The 18,789-nt window shown below is 42.0% G+C and overlaps 2 protein-coding genes across 2 annotated transcripts; one reads left to right on the top strand and one right to left on the bottom strand.

Annotated features, from left to right (window-relative positions):
• Nucleotides 1-85: 85 nt before the first annotated feature.
• On the bottom strand, nucleotides 86-17,672 carry LOC116710418 (DEP domain-containing mTOR-interacting protein). Its single transcript, XM_075074314.1, is given in 14 exon segments — nucleotides 86-456; nucleotides 557-661; nucleotides 1,454-1,524; nucleotides 4,056-4,193; nucleotides 4,282-4,485; nucleotides 4,654-4,835; nucleotides 5,816-5,939; nucleotides 7,063-7,241; nucleotides 7,337-7,435; nucleotides 10,994-11,000; nucleotides 15,957-16,077; nucleotides 16,537-16,675; nucleotides 17,351-17,505; nucleotides 17,637-17,672. Coding segments are annotated over 14 exon segments (1,686 nt in total). The 3' UTR covers nucleotides 86-330.
• LOC116711124 (transcription factor MafB-like) lies at nucleotides 12,717-14,907 on the top strand. The gene has a single exon (XM_032550508.1). The coding sequence runs from the start codon at nucleotides 13,382-13,384 to the stop codon at nucleotides 14,327-14,329; it is 948 nt and encodes a 315-aa protein (XP_032406399.1). The 5' UTR covers nucleotides 12,717-13,381; the 3' UTR covers nucleotides 14,330-14,907.
• Nucleotides 17,673-18,789: the final 1,117 nt, after the last annotated feature.

Consider the following 18,789-nt stretch of genomic DNA (forward strand, 5'->3'; position numbering starts at 1 on the left):
CAGTAATCTAACCAAGTTACTTTTTCAAGGAGTAATCAGTAATCCAATTAAAGTTACTTTTCCAAAGTAACTATGCCATCACTGTTTATAGATGATCTGCAGCATCGTGTTGCAAACTCTGGAGAACATAAGCTTCCGTAAGAAGCACATTCTGCCCTGTCCGTTCTGGTAGAAGGCTTCACTCCAGTCCCGTCTGTTGTTCAGGTGCACAGCGAGGTATTTGTACTCCTCCTAACCCCGTTTTTTTTTTTTTTTTTTTTTTAAATTCACAATCATTTGTTTTGTTCCTATTCAAGATTTATTATTATTATTGTTGTTCAGACGTTGTTTTCATTCCAGTTGCTCCATAACCTCCAGCACAACAACACGAGGTCCAGTCATCACCAGCCTGGTCACTGTCTTGTAGTCCAGGTAAAGAACACACCTGCCATTCACCTGGCACACAAACTGCCGTATCTATGGAGATTGGTTACATTCATGGATCTCACTTCTGTCTAAACACTTAACGTTTTACTGTGTCATGTGATTTATTTGTCCATTTTTTTTTCTCTCTCACCTTAACTCCAGCAGCTGCCGCAGGGCTGCCAGGATCCACGGCTTGAACGTAGCAGGGAGCCCTGCCTCTGACCACGATGCCCCAACCCAGGGCGTCCCCGATCACCTGGGGTCACGGTGAATTAAAATACATTTTACAGTTGGGGGAAATGCAAACTTACAGTTAGCACTGAGCTATAATCGTTGTTTTTCAAGGACGGACTTGAGGGTGACTAACAAGTCTGGCACAGTGTAGTTCATTTTAAAGCTGCAGAATGTAACTTTTATAGGCAGCGGGGTTTTTTTTATATTTGTTAAAACTGTCACCATGTCCTGACACTATTATATGAGACACATATAATAATAATAATCGTCCAACTCCTCCTTGAGCTACTACTGCTGTGTGAAGAAATGCACCGCTCCCGACCAAAAACAACCAATCAGAGCCAGGGGACGGGTCTTAGCGCTGCCAATCAATGCTGCTTAATGAGCTAATGGCAGAAAAACAACTCCCTGCTACAGGAAAACCCTTTATCCACCGTAATCGGTATCCATGCTGACTAGCCTTAGCATTCACAATATTCTCTGCTAGCAGGGAGCAAGGGAGGGAGATTGTGATTGACCCGCCTCCTGGCTCTGATTGCCTTCTTCCAGTGCTAACTGGAAACAACCAATATTTTTCACAGAATATTTGTCTCATAACATACTGTCAAGACATGGTGACAGTTTCAAAAATATTTTTCATAAAAATGACTGAGCTTTAAGGACACCCATTAGTCCCCACCATAAAGTATTCCACTATTCTGGTCCACACACCAGAAGCGTTATAATAAAAAAAAAAAAATCACAATATTACAAGCATTACAATCATGTGTGTGATATGTAAACTAAATATGATTTCTCACATACAATCACTCACCGTAAGCACTTTCTTGATGAAGGGTGCTCCAGGGGCCAGTAACTCCTCACATGTGACATGTCTTTTTAAAACTGTAGAGCCAGAAAAGATGATTAGGTTTATAAGGTTTTTATTGAAAAGAATATGGCGCTATGCTATGCTATGCTATACTAGAGGGCATACACCATCATTTACAAGGTTTCCATGGCCATCCATGAGGAAAGTAGTGATAACGACTCTGAAGTTTGAATCCGAGTTCATAAAATGAAAATGTATGTGTAATTTTGTCTAGTAAGGGAGCAGCACTATATGCAGAAATATAAAACTGTATCTTTATACACCGTGTTCCAAATTATTAGTGATATTTTCTCAGATTTTCATAAATGGTCAATGCAAACGATGGTCAGTATAATTTTCAAGTCATGAACTATTACAGCATACATCAAATTTTACTGAACAAAGCTCCCCAGGACAACAGTATTTTTTTCAAAAATAAAAAACTCAAAATGCACTGTTCCAAATTATTATGCACAGCAGATTTTCTAAACATTTTATGGATTATAAAGAACTGCAAACAGTCCTTCTTTGAATGTGCAGCATTAAATGGTCACGTGTACTAAAATCAGAAGCTATTTCAATCAGAAACATCTTAACAGACAGAGTTACATGTTAACATAGAATCCCTTCTTTGATATCACAGCACAATTCTTACATCCATTGAACTTGTGAGTTTGTGGAAAGTTTCTGCTTGAATACACTTTCTGAAAGAAGTGAATGCACTTCTGTTTGAACCATGAAATAAAGTGATCAGTCAGAAAGTCCATATGCTTTGCTGAGGTCATTTTCAGACCTTCATGGACTCTGAAGGGGCCGACCAATGATTCTCTCCCCATGATTTCTGCCCAAAATATGACTCCACCACCTCCTTGCTGACGTCACAGCCGTGTTGGGACGTGGTGGCCGTCCACCATCAATCCACGACTGCGTCCATCTGGACCATCTAGGGTTGCACAGCAGTCATCAGTGAACAAGTCTGTTTGAAAATTAATCTTCATGTACGGCTGGGCCCACTGTCACCTTGAGGTTCCAGAGGCACCAGCAGCTTCAAATAACCGTTTGCTGCTTTGTAAGGGCATTTTAACAGCTGCTCTCTTAATCCGATGAATTTGTCTAACAGAAACCTTCCTCATTAAGCCTTTATCTATACAAACCTTCTTTGTTCTGAATCAGCCACAAATCTCTTCACAGTACAATAACGCCTCAGTTTTATTAAATATCTAATGTTTTCATATCTTGTCATACAGCACTACACTATCTGATGATTTTCAGCATCAGAGATCCTTTCTCTTTCCCATATTTCTTGAAACCTGTGGCCTGTTTAATAATGTGGAACATCCTTCTTTAATAGATTTCCTTTAATTGAGCTCACCAGACAAACTAATCAACCCAGCTCTCTGAAATTAATTATAGTGATTCAGAGCCCTGACACACAATACCATCTATAAATTTAATAGCACAACAAAAAATGTAATCTTTATGAGAATTTAATCCAATTTACATAATAATTTGAAACATGGTGTATATACATCGAAGGGTGGAGGAGGCCCAGAACTATCAATTTATGGTCAAGAATGTTGTTTTAAAGATAGGCCTGTTGTTGAAGAAAAATACAAATTTAAGTTCTATAAAAACCTTTTCTATTATTTTTCTTTCAAATTGTCCTACCATGAAAATAACCCCATTCCCTCATCCCAAATACACAATGGTTTGGGCGACACTTTGAGTTGATTAAGCTGCTCTATTACAATATGGAGCCTTAAACTGTCCCTCCACTCTGGGCCGGGCAGGGTCCAAAGAAAATGTCACCATGACTTTCACCTTTCATTCTGCAGGTAAAGCTTCCCTGCACCACATCTGTGTCCTCTGATCTGATGGCACTAGCAAACTGAGCACTTTCTGTCAGAGACCTGTTGCGTATCTGGAGGTAAGAACTACAACACACCCGATAGGTAACAGGTAAATGCTATAGGTAAATAGGTAAATGCTAATGGCTTCGATGTTTCAAGACTTCCGCTAGATTATCATTAGATTAACGGGCGTGTTCTTATCGGCTATAAACGGGCTGGACGGTGGAGATGAGCAACCATTAATGAAATGAAGATACTGCTGCACAGGCGCGACTGTAAAAGAAAAGCTCGGCCAAATGTAAACATGTCACACAAGAAGAAGCATGTACGGAAAGCCACACGTGCCACAATTTCAAAGTTTAAAAAGTCCAAAAACTGATAAAAATTTAAAATATTTAATCTATCTTTACTTTAAATAAATTTAAAAAATATAAATTTTCTTAGGATTAAATAATTTTATCTATCTATCTATCTATCTATCTATCTATCTATCTATCTATCTATCTATCTATCTATCTATCTATCTATCTATCTATCTATCTATCTATCTATCTATCTATCTATCTATCTATCTATCTATCTATCTCTTTGAAAAACCAGGGAAACTGATTTTGTTTTTTTTTCCAACTTTCTATGTTTTTAAGACTTTTGGGCTTTCTACCTCTAAAACATCACATTTCATTTATCTGGGTTCTGAATGCAATTGTTCCACCTGCCTGATTTAGGATTGGACCTCACGACTGAGTTTGAAGAGAGTTGACCGAGAGTTTGAAATCCGCCAGAATGAAGCTGAAGCGAATTCAGACTGGATCTCCGGCCGCCTGTGATCTGTTTTATGTCTTTACTCGACCCAACTGCAAGGGGGAAAAAAGTGTATTCAGAAGCCAACATTCGAATCAAAGTGGATTTTTCCAACTAGAAAACAGAAAATGTGATATTAACTAGATTGAAAAGCACTGTTATGCTCCTGGATGGGGTCTTTGCGTAGAAAACATGGACTGTCGAGATTGTTTTCCTCTTGGATGGAAGCCCCATCATTCTCCTGCTCCCTTTCGTTCAACAGCTCAGATAGGCGCCGGCGGCGACGGAAATTGATGCAAAACTGATAGAGGAGCCCACTGTCGAAGAAGTCACGCTTCTTTGTCACTGGTGATGGGAATGGAATGCATGCGTTAAATAACATTGGAACATGTTTTAAGAACGAAGGTGTGTGTGTGTGTGTTTGCTTTTGATTGCCAAAAGTCCCCAGTGGCCACTCACCGCCGGCAGCCGCTGCTTACCCTTTACAAGAGTACAAACGAGCTCTGTGCTCACCGTGTTGAATGATGCCATGCTCCTGCAACGCCCGACTCAACTCCACTCCCTGACGCCTGCTCTCCACCTCCCCGTTCTGCAGGAGCCAGTCAATCAGCTGGTAGCCCGGAAACGAGCGCTGATACAAAACCCCGTGCTCCTCCCTCAGCTGCAGCAGGATGGAGTTTTTGTCGGCGACGAGACTGAAACGAACCGGTGATTGAAATCACAAAACAAATTCTCTCAGAACAACGTTCTGGAAATTTGAGAAAGGAAATACGTAGATCATTAGTTTGTATAATAATTCAGTTATTTATCCCCTTAGATGTGCTAAAAGTAATTCATCTTCCTTGACAGAGGCATAATATTACATTTAAAAATGTGCTGTTTTAAAATAAATCTTCAAAAAAAAAAACAACCCCTGCTTGTTCCCTTTTGATTTTGCCATAACTCTGGCAAAGATGCATTTGGTTGAGTGGCAAGCAGATTATGTGGTTTATGTCCATAAAACAATTACCATAGTTTTCCCTGCCAGTGTCCAGTGGAGTTCTGCTAGTGATTTAATACAATTTGGAAGAAGGCTGTAGCATGATAAAATGTCCAAAAAAAGTGAAGCACTGTGAATACTTTCATCATTCTGTAAGATTTTCACGGACTAAACTCTGCTGCTCAACCAAATGCATTTTTGAACAAACATGGCACAAATATATATATATTTCTCTCTATAATATATATATTTCTCTATATATTACCAGAGGCATCATCACAGCAAAGGAAACCAACCAAGTACAAACTTCCTTAATTTTAAAGCTAAGTCTACATGGATTTGTATTTAGAGTTGTGGTGCCATGCAAACGAAGCAGCCAACTGTAACAGGAAAGAGTTCTCTGAATGGAGATTTCAGAAACATATCTTCTTCTTCTTCTTCTTTTTCTAATTTTCTACCTCAGAAACGTCTACAAAGAATTGTTGGAAAAGAGGTGATGCAACACAGTGGTAAACATGCCGCTTTGCCAACTTTTCCACAACAACTTGAATCAAATTCAAGAACTTTTATTTAAAAATGATAGTGGATATTTGAAATTTTTCGCAAAGCATTGCATTGTCTTCGGTACTCCTCCCAGTCACACGACCAAGCTATTTTCAGTCGACAAACTTTGTTTTTTTTGTATTGAGTTCTTACTTTTCATACAGGCTTTGTCCTCGCATGAAGATTTTCACCTCAGTGTTGAAGGGAAATGTGCCGTCATCCTTGCGAAAACGATACAACAGTTTGGCGTCCTTGAATTCAGGTCTCTTGTCACAGACTAAGGAGAAAAAGCAGCACACGGTTTAACATGCGCAGAGAGTGCTTCAGAAACATCTAATGTCTACTAACATTACACTTGCTCACCCTGACTGGCCACTTTATTACAAGCACATTGCTAGTAACAGGTCGGACCCCCTTCCTACTTCAGGACTGCCTTGATTCTTTGTGATACAGATTCATCAAAGTGTCAGAAACATCCTCAGATATTTTGGTGCTGTTGCTGCAACAACCATGATTGGAAGCTCCCACCCTCCTCTGACCTTTGACACCAACATGGTACTTTTGTCCACACGTCTGCTGCTACATGGATTTTTTTTTATTTTAATCTTTTCACATCGTTCACAGTAAACCCAGGAGATGACTGTGTGTGAAAATCCAAACGACTGTCTCATGTTTGCAGTCCCTTAAATCCCCGCTCTTCACCCAACCTTGGTTAGAACATTAGCATATCCAGATGTTCATATGCATTAAAAGGGTAGGGAGGATATTGTGTAAAATTGACTTTTTTTAGTTTTATATCATGGTATAATGTTATTCCCTCATCAAAAAACATACCTGGAGTGTTGATTCGATTCTTAAAAAGTCCTTTAATCTCCCATGTCAACCATATGTTTTGCCTAAAAGCTTGCTCTCACAAAGCTCCGCCTGCTTCCACAAAGCTGCAGTTTCCAAGCTTCCGCCTCACAGAGCACCCCACTCCCACTATCCTTCAGACTAGCGGCAGCAGCAATTAACAAACACCTGGTGGAACTGCACGTCTGCTGAGCTCATCACATGAATTCTCAGTGAAAGGCGCGTAAGAACAGTTGTAAACAGCATAATGAGAAGGATTGTGACGACGTCTTGATGTCGGAAGTTGGAAAGAGTAGGAGCATCTTAAAGAGACAGAGGCCTAATTTCAAGTCGTATTTCCTTTAAGTCATGTTTGACATACGCAGCATTTGTACAACAACTGAGGGTGACATAGTTACTGGATTGTACTATAAAATGACACTATGGGTCTGGAAAATACATAATAATTCCCCTTTAAGTTTCTGACGTGATTTGCTGATCCACTATTTGGGTTATATGGTTGACATGGGTACCACCAATAAAGTGTCCAGGATCAACACCTCTCTCACCGTGATGAACGATGTCATGGTCCATGAGGTGCTGCATGAGACAAACAGCCGTCGCCCGATCCAAAGCCTCCTTGTGACTCACCAGCCAGTCGATCAGCTCCTGCGCCACAAAGCAATTCGGATACGTCCGCAGGTGGTACCGCCGATCCTTGATCAGTTTTCCGTCGTGAAGCCTCAACCTTAAATCCACGTTCAAGTCATCGATGAGTTTTGAACTTTATCTGAGCCGTAAACCCACATAATGTACTCTCGCCCCCCCATCTTCCCACCGTACCTGAGCTGTTCTCCCGCAATCATGACTTCCGTCTTATGTTGTCTCACTATGGTCTTTCTCCTTATGCTGCTTGTTCGCTCCATGTTTGCTATACCTGGACTGAGCAGTAAATGAAGCTCACCTTTCATTATAGACTTTTGTGTTTATAAAATAGCTGAAGAGACGAAGCATTGCCCCGAGGCGTAGACGTTGTGTGTACAGTTAAGGCAGAAAGGCAAAGACGTGGCGTTGAGGTGTTAAAATGATCCTCCAATGTGTTGCTTGTTTTTTTTTAAACAGAGATTCTCAGATGTTAACAGATAAACATTTTAAATGAATTGTGGCTTCAATTTGAAACGAATAACTGAAACAATATTTACAGAAAAGTACTTCTATCCACCTTGTCACTGTGTTTTCGTCCAAGCTTGTTTCTATGTAGCGTAGAGTATCACTTAGCAATGACTCAACAATGAACTAGGAAGGGGGAAAAAAGAACTTTGTGATGGTTATTGTCGTTTGCTGGAAGACATGCTGGTATGCACCGTCCTGGTGTTACGGGATGAGTTTAAACTAGCTACATTTCAAAGGTCGTCTTATGGTTGTCTGGAAACCCAAAAACCTGAAAAACGGGCCACCAGGTCCTGGAAGACCAATCACGGTCCGTGGAAAATGAAAGTGTTCATCCTTCAAGCCTCATCGTCTGTAAAGCAGCAACCCAGTGAAGTGAGCTGTGACCCATTTCTTGTAGACGCCTGCAGATGCAGATAAGGCGTCGCCATGGTGACTCATAAACATGCAGAGCCTTGCAGAGCGTTCACATGTATTTAATATGTTTTATTTGGAACTATGCAATAAACTGAACACAAAATAGTGCAATTTTGGGAAGTGGTGAAACAATAAGTGGTTTTTGAATTATTATTTTTTTTTATAAATAAAGACATGAATAGTGTTGAAGGTGTCTTCAAGGGCTTCAAGGGCTTCTATTCTGAGGCCTCAGATTGAAATGCAGTGAAAATATGTTCCTGCGGGCGCTGCCGAATTAGTAAATAGTGTGAAAATAGCACAAGCCCAGTCAGATAGGATGGAAATGGTTTGTAGTTTTCATAGAATGATACACATCCTCAATTGAATTTACAGTAGTTCTAGACTTTGACTGGGCCATTCTAACATGTACAGTCATATTCAATAAATAAAAATATGCCTTGTAATGAGGCTCTTTTGTCAAAAAAATAAATAAATAAACTTATATATATATATATATATATATATATATATATATATATATATATATATATATATATATATATATAGTACAGACCACACCTTCTAATTCAATGGGTTTTCTTTATTTTCATGACTATTTATAAGGCAAGAAATCCCACTTATTAACCTGACAGGGCTCACCTATGAAGTGAAAACCATTTCAGGTGACTACCTGTTGAAGCTCATCAAGAAAATGCAGAGTGTGTGCAAAGCAGTAATCACAGCAAAAGGTTGCTACTTTGAAGAAACTAGAATATAAGGGGTATTTTCAGTTGTTTTACACTTTTTTGTTTAGTGCATATTTCCACATGTGTTATTCATAGTTTTGATGCCTTCAGTGTGAATCTACAATGTAAATAGTCATGAAAATAAAGGAAACTCATTGAATTAAAAGGTGTGTCCAAACTTTTGGTCTGTACTGTACATCTATAATAAAATACACACAAAAAAAACTTTTTTATTTTTCACTAAATGTACAGATGTATATTTAAAATATTTGTACATGGAGAGCAAAGTAGGACTAAAGTGAAAATTCATGCTTGTGTTCAAATTTGGCCAATAACCCCTATTTCTGATGTGCGCTTTCATGAAAAAGAAAAAAGAAATGATGATTAAAGGAGCAGTATTAAGTATTTTCCCAGCCATAAAGTATCATCTTAGAGCACAATTAACTGTGTTCCCTTCAGTTGTTACAAACATGCTGTATATATCAAATATGACTTAAATGAAATGTGATCTTGTTGAAATTGGGCCTGTGTTTCTTTAAAAGCTCCTGCTCTTTCTGAAACCTTCAGTAAGTCATCAAAACATCGCTCCTCTATTAACCCTTTAACATCGTCTTTAACAACATTACACTGAGAAGTAGCTCCTATAATGAGCTCAGCAGCTCCACCAGGTCTTTGCTAATTGCTGCTGGCTAGTCTGAAGGAGCTGCGTTTGGGAGTTGCAGGGGAGGGCTGCTCTGTGAGACAGAAACTTGGAAACTGGAGCTGCGGAGGAGGAGCTGCGTCTCCAAGGCGGCGCTAAGTCCATCCAAGCCTTTTGTACAGCTGAGTGGTTGCCATGGAGACTCAAGCATTTCTCAAACATGCATGAAAGAATCAAGGCAACACTCTAGGTATATTTTTGATGAGGGAATAACACGATGTAAAGCTCATAAAAGTTGATTTCACATGATACTGACAGTTTAATAATTTACTCTCTTTAGTAACTGCCAGGGGCTGCACAGTAGCGCAGTTGGTAGAGCTGTTGCCTTGCAGCAAGGTCCTGGGTTCGATTCCAGGCCCGGGGTCTTTCTGTATGGAGTTTGCATGTTCTCCCTGTGCATGGTGGGTTTTCTCCAGGTTCCCCGGCTTCCTCCCACAATCCAAAAACATGACAGTCAGGTTAATTGGTCTCTCTAAATTCTCCCTAGGTGTGAGTGTGTGTGTGGTTGTTTGTCCTGTCTGCCTCTGTGTTGCCCTGCGACAGACTCCATGCAGTCTGTCTAGGGTGACCCCACCTCTCGCCCGGAACGTTAGCTGGAGATAGGAACCAGCACCTCCCGACCCCACTAAGGGACAAGTGTGTTAGAAAATGGATGGATGGATGGTAACTGCCAGGTTTCTTTAGTATGTCTGCGTAGAGATTAGGTTTCTGGATTTCAAATTTTTGCAGGTTTTCTTCCTGTTTTGCTCTGGTCTTTCTCATCAACTCTGATCAGCTTCTCTGTCCCTGCTGAAAACTGGGACAGCTCCACTCCGTGATGTTTTAAGGGCCTCTTTCATTCAGGGTGATGTGAACCGATAGTTTTCTGCTAAATAACCTTTTTTGATGTAGGCCAACATGATACATTTTGGTGTTATCTGACCAGAGCGCCTTCTTCCACGTGTTTGCTGTGACCTTTACCTCACTTGTGGCAAACATAACTTTCTATGGCTTTCTTATGAATATGACTTCCCATAATGAACAGATTTGTGGAGAGCAAGACTCATAAGTGTCCTGTGGGTCACTTGGTTGCTTCTCTTTAGTTTAGGCCAAAGTCTTGCTAGGTTTGGATCCTTCTCAGAAAAGCTCCATTAATACTGAGAAGACATTTCACCCAAAGTGATTTTATTTAACGATTTTGAAGGCAGTTGAGTGTACTGGATTTGATTTGGTGGTATTATAGTACAGAGGCGTGAACATAAATGCATCCCGCATTCTTTTTGGGAAAAGAAATAGGAACCATGTATCATTTTCCTTCACAATTTTGTACCACTTTGTGTTGCTCTTTTGTATAAAATCCCAATAAATTCCACTAAGTTTTGTGGTTCTAATGTGACAAAATGTGCAAAAGCGGGATGGATATATTAGGAATTGGCGGTTTGCTTTGCGTGCTCGGAATACGTTTTCAGAGGGCTTCATGTTTTCATGCATAGTAATTACTATATGCACTGTTTGGCTTTTATAGTCCTATGTTTCCCATAACTTATACAATCACTCGGGTCTCTTGGCACATGTCCTGGTATGCGTCCCTGAGAAATCCTTACTCAGTCACACTGTCTCCTCTTTTTCCTCAATTCCCAGAAAATCAAACTAGCTTAAACAATGCCAGGCCATTCTTTTGCAGTAATTTTTATTGGTTTTGGCTCGAGTCCTTTAGGTTTTGTCAGTGAGATTTTCACTGGTAGTAAGCGTTGACAGAGGGTCACCTCAGGGCGCGCTCCGTAACCCTTTGAGATCCTTTGCAATAGGAATACATGTTGACACGTGTGTGTAATCACTCAGGTTTTAGTCTGTTTTTGGGGCTTTCTGTGGAGGCTGGCTAGAGGACATTAGTGAACAAACAGCATCATGAATGCCAAGGAACACAGCTGACAGGCCAGGGCGGACATAGTGGAGAAGTTTAAAGCTGTGATAGCGTAAAGGAAAACACTATCCCCATCATCTGACAATGGAGAGAGCACGGCTCGACCACAAACAACCTAGACACGGCCTTCCACCTAAACTGACAGGCTGGACAAGGTGACATCAAATAAGAGAAGCAGCTAAGATCTCCATGGTAACTCTGGAGGAGGTGAAGAAGATCCACTGCTTAATTTGACGTCAAGACGCCTAATAGTCAAGAACATAGAAAACCTGGTATGAAGCAAATTGTTAGAAGTCTTGCTTACTTTGATGAGGAGAATTAGTATTCACGAATGTGCATTTTCGTGTTTTTCTTGTTAATAGTCACAGTAATTTAATGTATGTGTGTGTGAGGGGAATGTATTAATTAAAAGTCTTTTAAAACCAAAAGTTCAAACCAAGGACTGGGTTGGCAAATTAGCTTGTGGCTAGAAAACACAAAACAATGTTTTGTTGTCGACATCAGGGTTTCCCCCAGTGTGTCATAAACCTGGCAGACCACCAGGCTTCACTTTACTACTTTGCCACTGTGGAACATGGTGGTGGTCACGGGACAATCAGTCCAAACATATAGCCAGAACTACAGCAGAATGGTTTAAAACAATGCATGTGTGTGTGTGATTAAGTGTCCCAGTCAAAGTCCAAACCAAAAATACATTGAGAATTAGTGGTAAAACCTGAAAACTGATGGTCACGGACTTTATCTATCCAACCTGGCCGAGCTTGTTGTCTTACAAACAGGAAAACGGTTTGGAACACAACAAACGTGCAAAACCGAACAATTTTGTAACCACGTCCTTTTTCATCCGCCTCATGAATGTGTTTCAAAAAAAATTAATAAATCAAATCAAATCAGCAACTTTATTAGAAACTGCTAATGAAGTTTCTAGGAAGGCACATGCAAAAATATTGTCAATATTCTTATTGCCAGCATTTATTTTGTCAGTATTATGTTTTCCATAGTGTATTTTTTAAATTTTTGACTTGATCTAAAATCAGCACCGTTTTATTGTTGATTTAAAAAAGCAGACAGGCTGCACTGAACGTGGTCTCGGCACGTCACAGTTTTAAGTTTGGGAAATCCCTCATCTTGCACCTGCAGTGTGAACTTTTGTCCACAAGATGTCAGTATTCACAAAAGTACAACTCGGAAGACAACATAAACCAGTGTTGTTTTAAATGACCTGACTCGCTGCTCTCTTTTTGTCTCAGTATTTTTTTATTTTATTTCATGATAAATAAATAAATAAATAAATAATGTGAAAAAGTAGGGTATTTCAGACTCAATTTAGATTAGATTTATTCAGTGGTAAAGGATTAATAATGCCCCCCTGCTCTCTTCAGTCTGACAGCACACACCACTATGAGTCAGAAGCAAATTTAAATTAAAATTGGTAGAACAATAATCTTTACATACTGATGTTTTGTTTTTTTTTAATAAAAAAAAACCTCCCGTGGACTGTAGGAGGGGGAGACACGGAATAGCTTTTATGCAAATCAGCCTGTTCAGCATGTTTCCATTGGAGAGCAGCGTGGAGGTGTAGTCTGGAAGGCGTGACTTCGTGTCAGTTCTGCTTTATGAAGAAAGTGCGCTTCTCCTGAGCTCACAGAGGTGCGTCCAGCGTTCAGGAGTCCTCACAACTCTCAGATTGGAGGTTTCTCCACCCGGGCAGGCAGCGCTCATTAGGTGTGGAAGATACTTTTTTTTTTTCCTTTTTTTTTTTTTTTTTTTTTTTTTTTTTTTTAAATATTTGATTTTAAAGTTTGGAGGTACTTTCCATTTTTCTTTTTGCAAGTGAGGCCCCTTTTTTCCTCCTCTCACTGCATGAAATATATGTGGCCGCTTGGAGCTGCGTGACGAGGCCACCTTGTTCTATATCACACCCTAACTTGGAGTGGTGGTGGTGGTGGTGGGGGGTCTGCACAATACTCCCCATGGATTTCGCCAACGACTTTGACTTCATGAAGTTCGGCGTCAAGAAGGAGACCATGCAGAGCCTGGACCGCTCCTTCATCGGGCCGTGCGGCCAGATGCAGAGACCGGACTCTGTCTCTTCCACCCCGGGCAGCACGCCTTGCAACTCGGTCCCCTCGTCGCCAAACGTCAACCCGAACGAGCTGAGAACCAACCCCGGGAGCGACCAGTTCTGGATACCCAACAACAACGGCGGGTACCCTCATCAGATGTACCCCCAAGCCTTCGGCCTGACGCCCGAGGACGCGATGGAGGCCCTAATAGGGACCACGACGCAGCAGGGACACCCGTCTGCGCCCCACGGCCACCACCCGCAGTCCTACCAGCCGGACTACGACGGCTACGGCCCCCTGAGCGACCCCGTCCAGCACTACCCGGGACTCCCGGGTCACCCCGACATGCAGGGCATCCCGGGCAGCCACTGCCAAGACCCCTATCTGAAAGACGAAATGGGGAGCGAGTCCCCGGAGTCGCCGGAGGCCCAGCAGGTCCTCGGGGCTCACCACCAGCTCCAGCAGCCGCAGCACGGCCGCCACGACCGGCGGTCCAACGCGGAGATGCACTTCTCGGACGAGCAGCTGGTCTCCATGTCCGTCAGGGAGCTCAACCGGCTGCTGCGGGGCCTGAGCAAGGAGGAGGTGATGCGGCTGAAGCAGAAGCGCCGGACCCTGAAGAACAGGGGCTACGCGCAGTCGTGCCGCTTCAAGCGCGTGCAGCAGAAGCACATCCTGGAGCACGAGAAGACGAGCCTGGTGACGCAGGTGGAGCAGCTGAAGCACGAACTGAGCAGGCTGGTCCGGGAGAGGGACGCGTACAAACTTAAATGCGAGAAGCTGTCCGGTGCGAACTGCTACCACGAAACCGGCTCCACCAGCGACAACCCTTCCTCACCAGAGTATTTAATGTGAGTTAGTCATTTAAAACAACAGCAGCAACAAAATTCATCCCCATCATTGACTGAAATAATAGTTTAAAAAACAAAACAAAACAAAAAAAAAACAACTAATGAAAATGAGTGGGGCGGATTGCAGTGATGCATGCATGCTGGTCATGTATGAGATGTTTTTATTTTATACTGCCATAGCTTAGCTGTATTTTGTCTGAAAGGAAATACTTGAAATCAGATTTGCTTTTATTAGCATCCATGTAATCATTTAGTTAATGGTTAATTTTTATTGAGGTGATTTTTTTTTTCCACTCTGCTTTTCTTTTTATTGCTCAAATCATGGTTTGTGTTTATGCTTGTTTTTTTTATTTGTGAGTGGGTTTGGGTGGGAGAGAATGAATTACTTAAACAAGTCACACTCCTTGTGAATTGGATTCTGCTGGACAGCATCAGCCTTTCTTCCAAAAAATATCTAATTATACAAAATATATATGTAGTTTTTTTTCCATCTAATATCTGTTTTTTGGCTGTTTTTTTTTTGTTTGTTTGTTTGTTTTTTTTGCATTTATTTGGATCAATAAACCTAATCCGACAGTTTAACTTTGAGTCTTATCTGCAGACAAATCATTTTCCTGCTACGAACCATCGCTACCGTGCAACATCACCTCACACTCTTCGTCATCTTCGTCATCTTGTCAGATTAGTTTGTCACAGAGATGCACCGATTTGTGTTTTTTTTTTTTTTTTTGCCGATACCAACTTCCAGTTTTCCTTTGAGGTCTGATCTGCCAATATTGCAGTCTCTCCGGCCGCTACAACACGACTGAGTAAGTTTTATTCCACGCAAAAAGTGCATGAAAGAAAAGAGAAGCTGCTGGTCGATGCTTTTATGGAGCAGAAATGATGCAGGATGTAGTTTCTTTTTAGTGTTTCAGCTGTTGCTTATTGATTATTTTCCACTAAGAACTACTACTCATAAAATAAATGTATTGGAGTCCTTTTTGATAGCATGAAAAGACTAACAAGTTGCAAGATTAGCTCCTATTTATGCTGATTTTAATAAACCCAAGTGCAGTTCGTCCAAGAGCACGTTGTTAATCGATGTGTTGATGGACCAAAACTGGTGGGAGTTTCTAGTTTTGGTGCAATAAAGCTGCCAGTTACATTTCTTTTTAGGGTTTTGTTTTGTCACAGGATTATCTCCATTCATGCATCAAATCTTTACACCTCTAATCTTTTTATTAAAGGTGCAATTAAAGACGATAGCGTTAATGGATGCGTTTATGGACTGAAAGTAGGGAAGGTTTGAACGCTGATGCCTTCGGTGAACATGGCTGAAAATCTGATTTTCCAGTGTTTTCATCGGCTCTTTTCAAGTTCTGGCTGATTGATCGGTGCATCTCTAGATAATGCTTTACATTTACAGGAACCTTGTCAAACACTTTTGTCTTAGTGATATTAATCATGTCAAATTGGACTAAAGCAAAGAAAAAAGGAGAGAGAAAGACACAGCCATACTGCATAGATGAGCTTGCAGCAGGAAAGCGCAGCACGACGGACATAAACACGAAAAGGAAACAGATGTGTGCCGGCGCAGACGTCGCTTCCTCAATATTCTGCCACTTTAAAATAATTCCCTGCAACGAAACTCAATTCTTAGTTTTTATTTTTGAGCCGGAGCGGTTCGGCGGACCCGCTTGGCGTTGTGCATCGGCGAATGGTCGTTCCCTGACCTTTGCCCTCTGCGCAGTGCTGCTTCCTGTGGGACCCCTAGGCCTGTGAAAGCGCGGCGGGGTATCGGGCGGGGGTGGTGGGCTGCGGGGCACAGATAAAACAGAGTGGAAATCAGGCTTCCCCTCGACTCTCTTCCTCAGACAAACACATCACCTCTGCATTCATCGCCAGAGGAAGAGAGAAACAAGCAGCACACGGCGCAGCTGGCCCCGCTCTGGAGGAATTTTCTCACTCGATACGTCGTTTTGTTGTTTTTCCCTCTCTCTTTTTTTAACATATGTGCGTGTGTGTGTGTGTGTGTGAAAACTTAACAGCAAAGTTCCGGACTGAAGATCATTCCCAGTGCAACACTACAACAATATTTGGATGACCGTAATAGTCCCAAGGCCAGGGTGATAATGGTTGATAAGTGGTCACATTGTAAAAGGGAGTTTATAACCTCCTCTATGAGAATCTTAGAGAGTGGTTTTTTTTTTTTTGGCTGTCACAGGATACTTTGTAACTCCTCTCCTGCCAGCGAGAGCCCAACTGGGAGCGAGGTGGTTCAGTTGACAGGAATTTGCTGGAATACGGATGACCCCGGTGGACGGCGCTTAGCTCATCTGTCCGTTCAACGGAAAGCAGTTCTGCTTTTCTAGAAAAAGAAAAACAAAAGCAAAAAAAAAACTGGCCAGATCTGCTAAGGTCTGCTTGCTGTGACGTAGCAGGAAAAAAAAAAAAACACACCAGGAAACCTTATCTTAACGTGACCAGTGGAAGGTTCATAAACCTGCGTCTGTTCTACCAAACGCCTGCTGCCTCTCTTTTAAATCTTATTTATCGCCTGTAAAGCCACTCAGGTAGCCGTTTGCTGAGAGGCCATAAACTGAATTTTGTCCGGTTGATTGTGAATTACATAATTGCTTTTTAAATTCTGTTACATTGTGCCTAAAAGTGACAGTTTGACACGCATGCACAAAACTCCAGGTTTCACGTTTGCAACGTAGAGAAAAATCAAAACTAATTTGCAAGCCTCTGTGCACAAAGTCACATCTTTTGGTGTATCTCTGCGGTTTTCTGAACACGCCGTTTCCCTCACATCCCCCCCTTCCACCGGGTGCTTGCGCACTCGAACGCATCACATGGGGCTTTCTAAGGAACAGTGGAATAATACTGTAGAAGTGTTGGCGAGGAGAGCGGTTTTGTGGCGCTGTGTGACAGTTTGCCATTGTAGAAACGATTAGCCAGCTCTTTTCTCTTTCACGTGATAGGCTGGTGGGACCTGATGTGGGAGCCTCGCTCTCCCCTCCCTCCCTTCTCGTCTTCCCACCCTCCCTCCATCGCTGCCACCAACACCCTGAGCCCACAGTGCCTCAGGCTGGCTACTGAGTCAGCAGGAGGGATAGGTGTCTGCACGGCCGTGGCATCAGAACAAGAGAAAGGCGACTGGAGAGCAGGGGAAAATGGTCCAGGATAAACATGCTTCTGTGGAGAGGAACGAGACAAAGAGAGGAGGGAAAAAACTGCACCAAAACAAGGCGAGACTACGGTGCTTCTCAAAAGTGTTCAAACCCCTTCGACTTTTACGCATTTTAGTCCCTTAAGCAAGCACCAACTTCCATGGACTTTACTGTTGAAGTTGACCAGGACATAGTGCCACGTATTCATGAAGTGGAAGAAAATCATAGGTGGCTTTCAAACCTTTTTGAGGTGAAAAATGCGAAAAGTGTGGCAGGCGTTTGCAATCGGCCCCCTCCATTGCAACCGTAGGTTATCTCTTCACCAGCTTTCCACGTCCGCAGAAATAAAATGGCTCAAGTTCAGTCTGATTTGACGTATTTCCTGTGCTTCAAGTCTTCGCAAGGAATCTCATCCAGATTTAGGTCTAGGCTTTGACTGGGCCCTTCTAAAGCACGCATTTACCTGGTTTTCCTTCCATATCTGCCTTGTATTTACCTGCATACATTTTCCAATCCTCTCTGACCAGCTTCCATATCCATGACAGAGAAAAGCATCCTCCCTGCACAATGGCACCATGATCATGTTTCTTACTGCGGACGGTGTGTTTAGGGGGATATTCAGTGTTAGATTTCAGCCACACAGGACTTTTGCGTGTTGGCCAGAAAGTTCAGTTTTGAGCAGAGCGTGGTGCCAGCCACTCAGCTGGGCGGCGGCGGTCCGCCGAGGCCCGGCCGCGTCTCAGACAGCGGACACAGACAGAGGAATGCTGCAGATACTCACCATTGTGTGGGGAGAGGCAGAGGAATGCAGGCTGCCAGGCTACGCACACTAACACCAATGAACACAGCCAGAGGCCACGAGCCACCGGGGCTAAAGCCGGGGCCAAACGACCCCACAGCCAACCACCACTCACCACCTCCAGCTGCTTTATCAGCCCCCTCAACACTGGGGGTTTGGACTGGAGGTGTGCGATACGGCGTGTTTCAGTGTCGACCCGATACCAGTTAACAATAGGGCCAGTATCGCCGATACCAATACTTATTATTTACGTTTGATATATCATCAAACTTTTGACCTTGAGGTATTGCATCTTAAAGTGTAAAAAAAAAAATCTTGAGAACAATTCAAAGCAAGATCTTTAGTTCAGAAATTACAATACAAGAATAAAATTACATTTCAAGATGGAATTCAAACAAAAAATATGAAACTGATACTGACTTTGATCTAATATATATAATATCAATATTTTGGATCAATCCTCCCATGTCTGGTTTGGACAAGCTCCATGGTCTTTACTTGACTGTCATA

This window comes from Xiphophorus hellerii, chromosome 20, assembly GCF_003331165.1.
Source record: "Xiphophorus hellerii strain 12219 chromosome 20, Xiphophorus_hellerii-4.1, whole genome shotgun sequence".
NCBI lineage: Eukaryota > Metazoa > Chordata > Actinopteri > Cyprinodontiformes > Poeciliidae > Xiphophorus > Xiphophorus hellerii.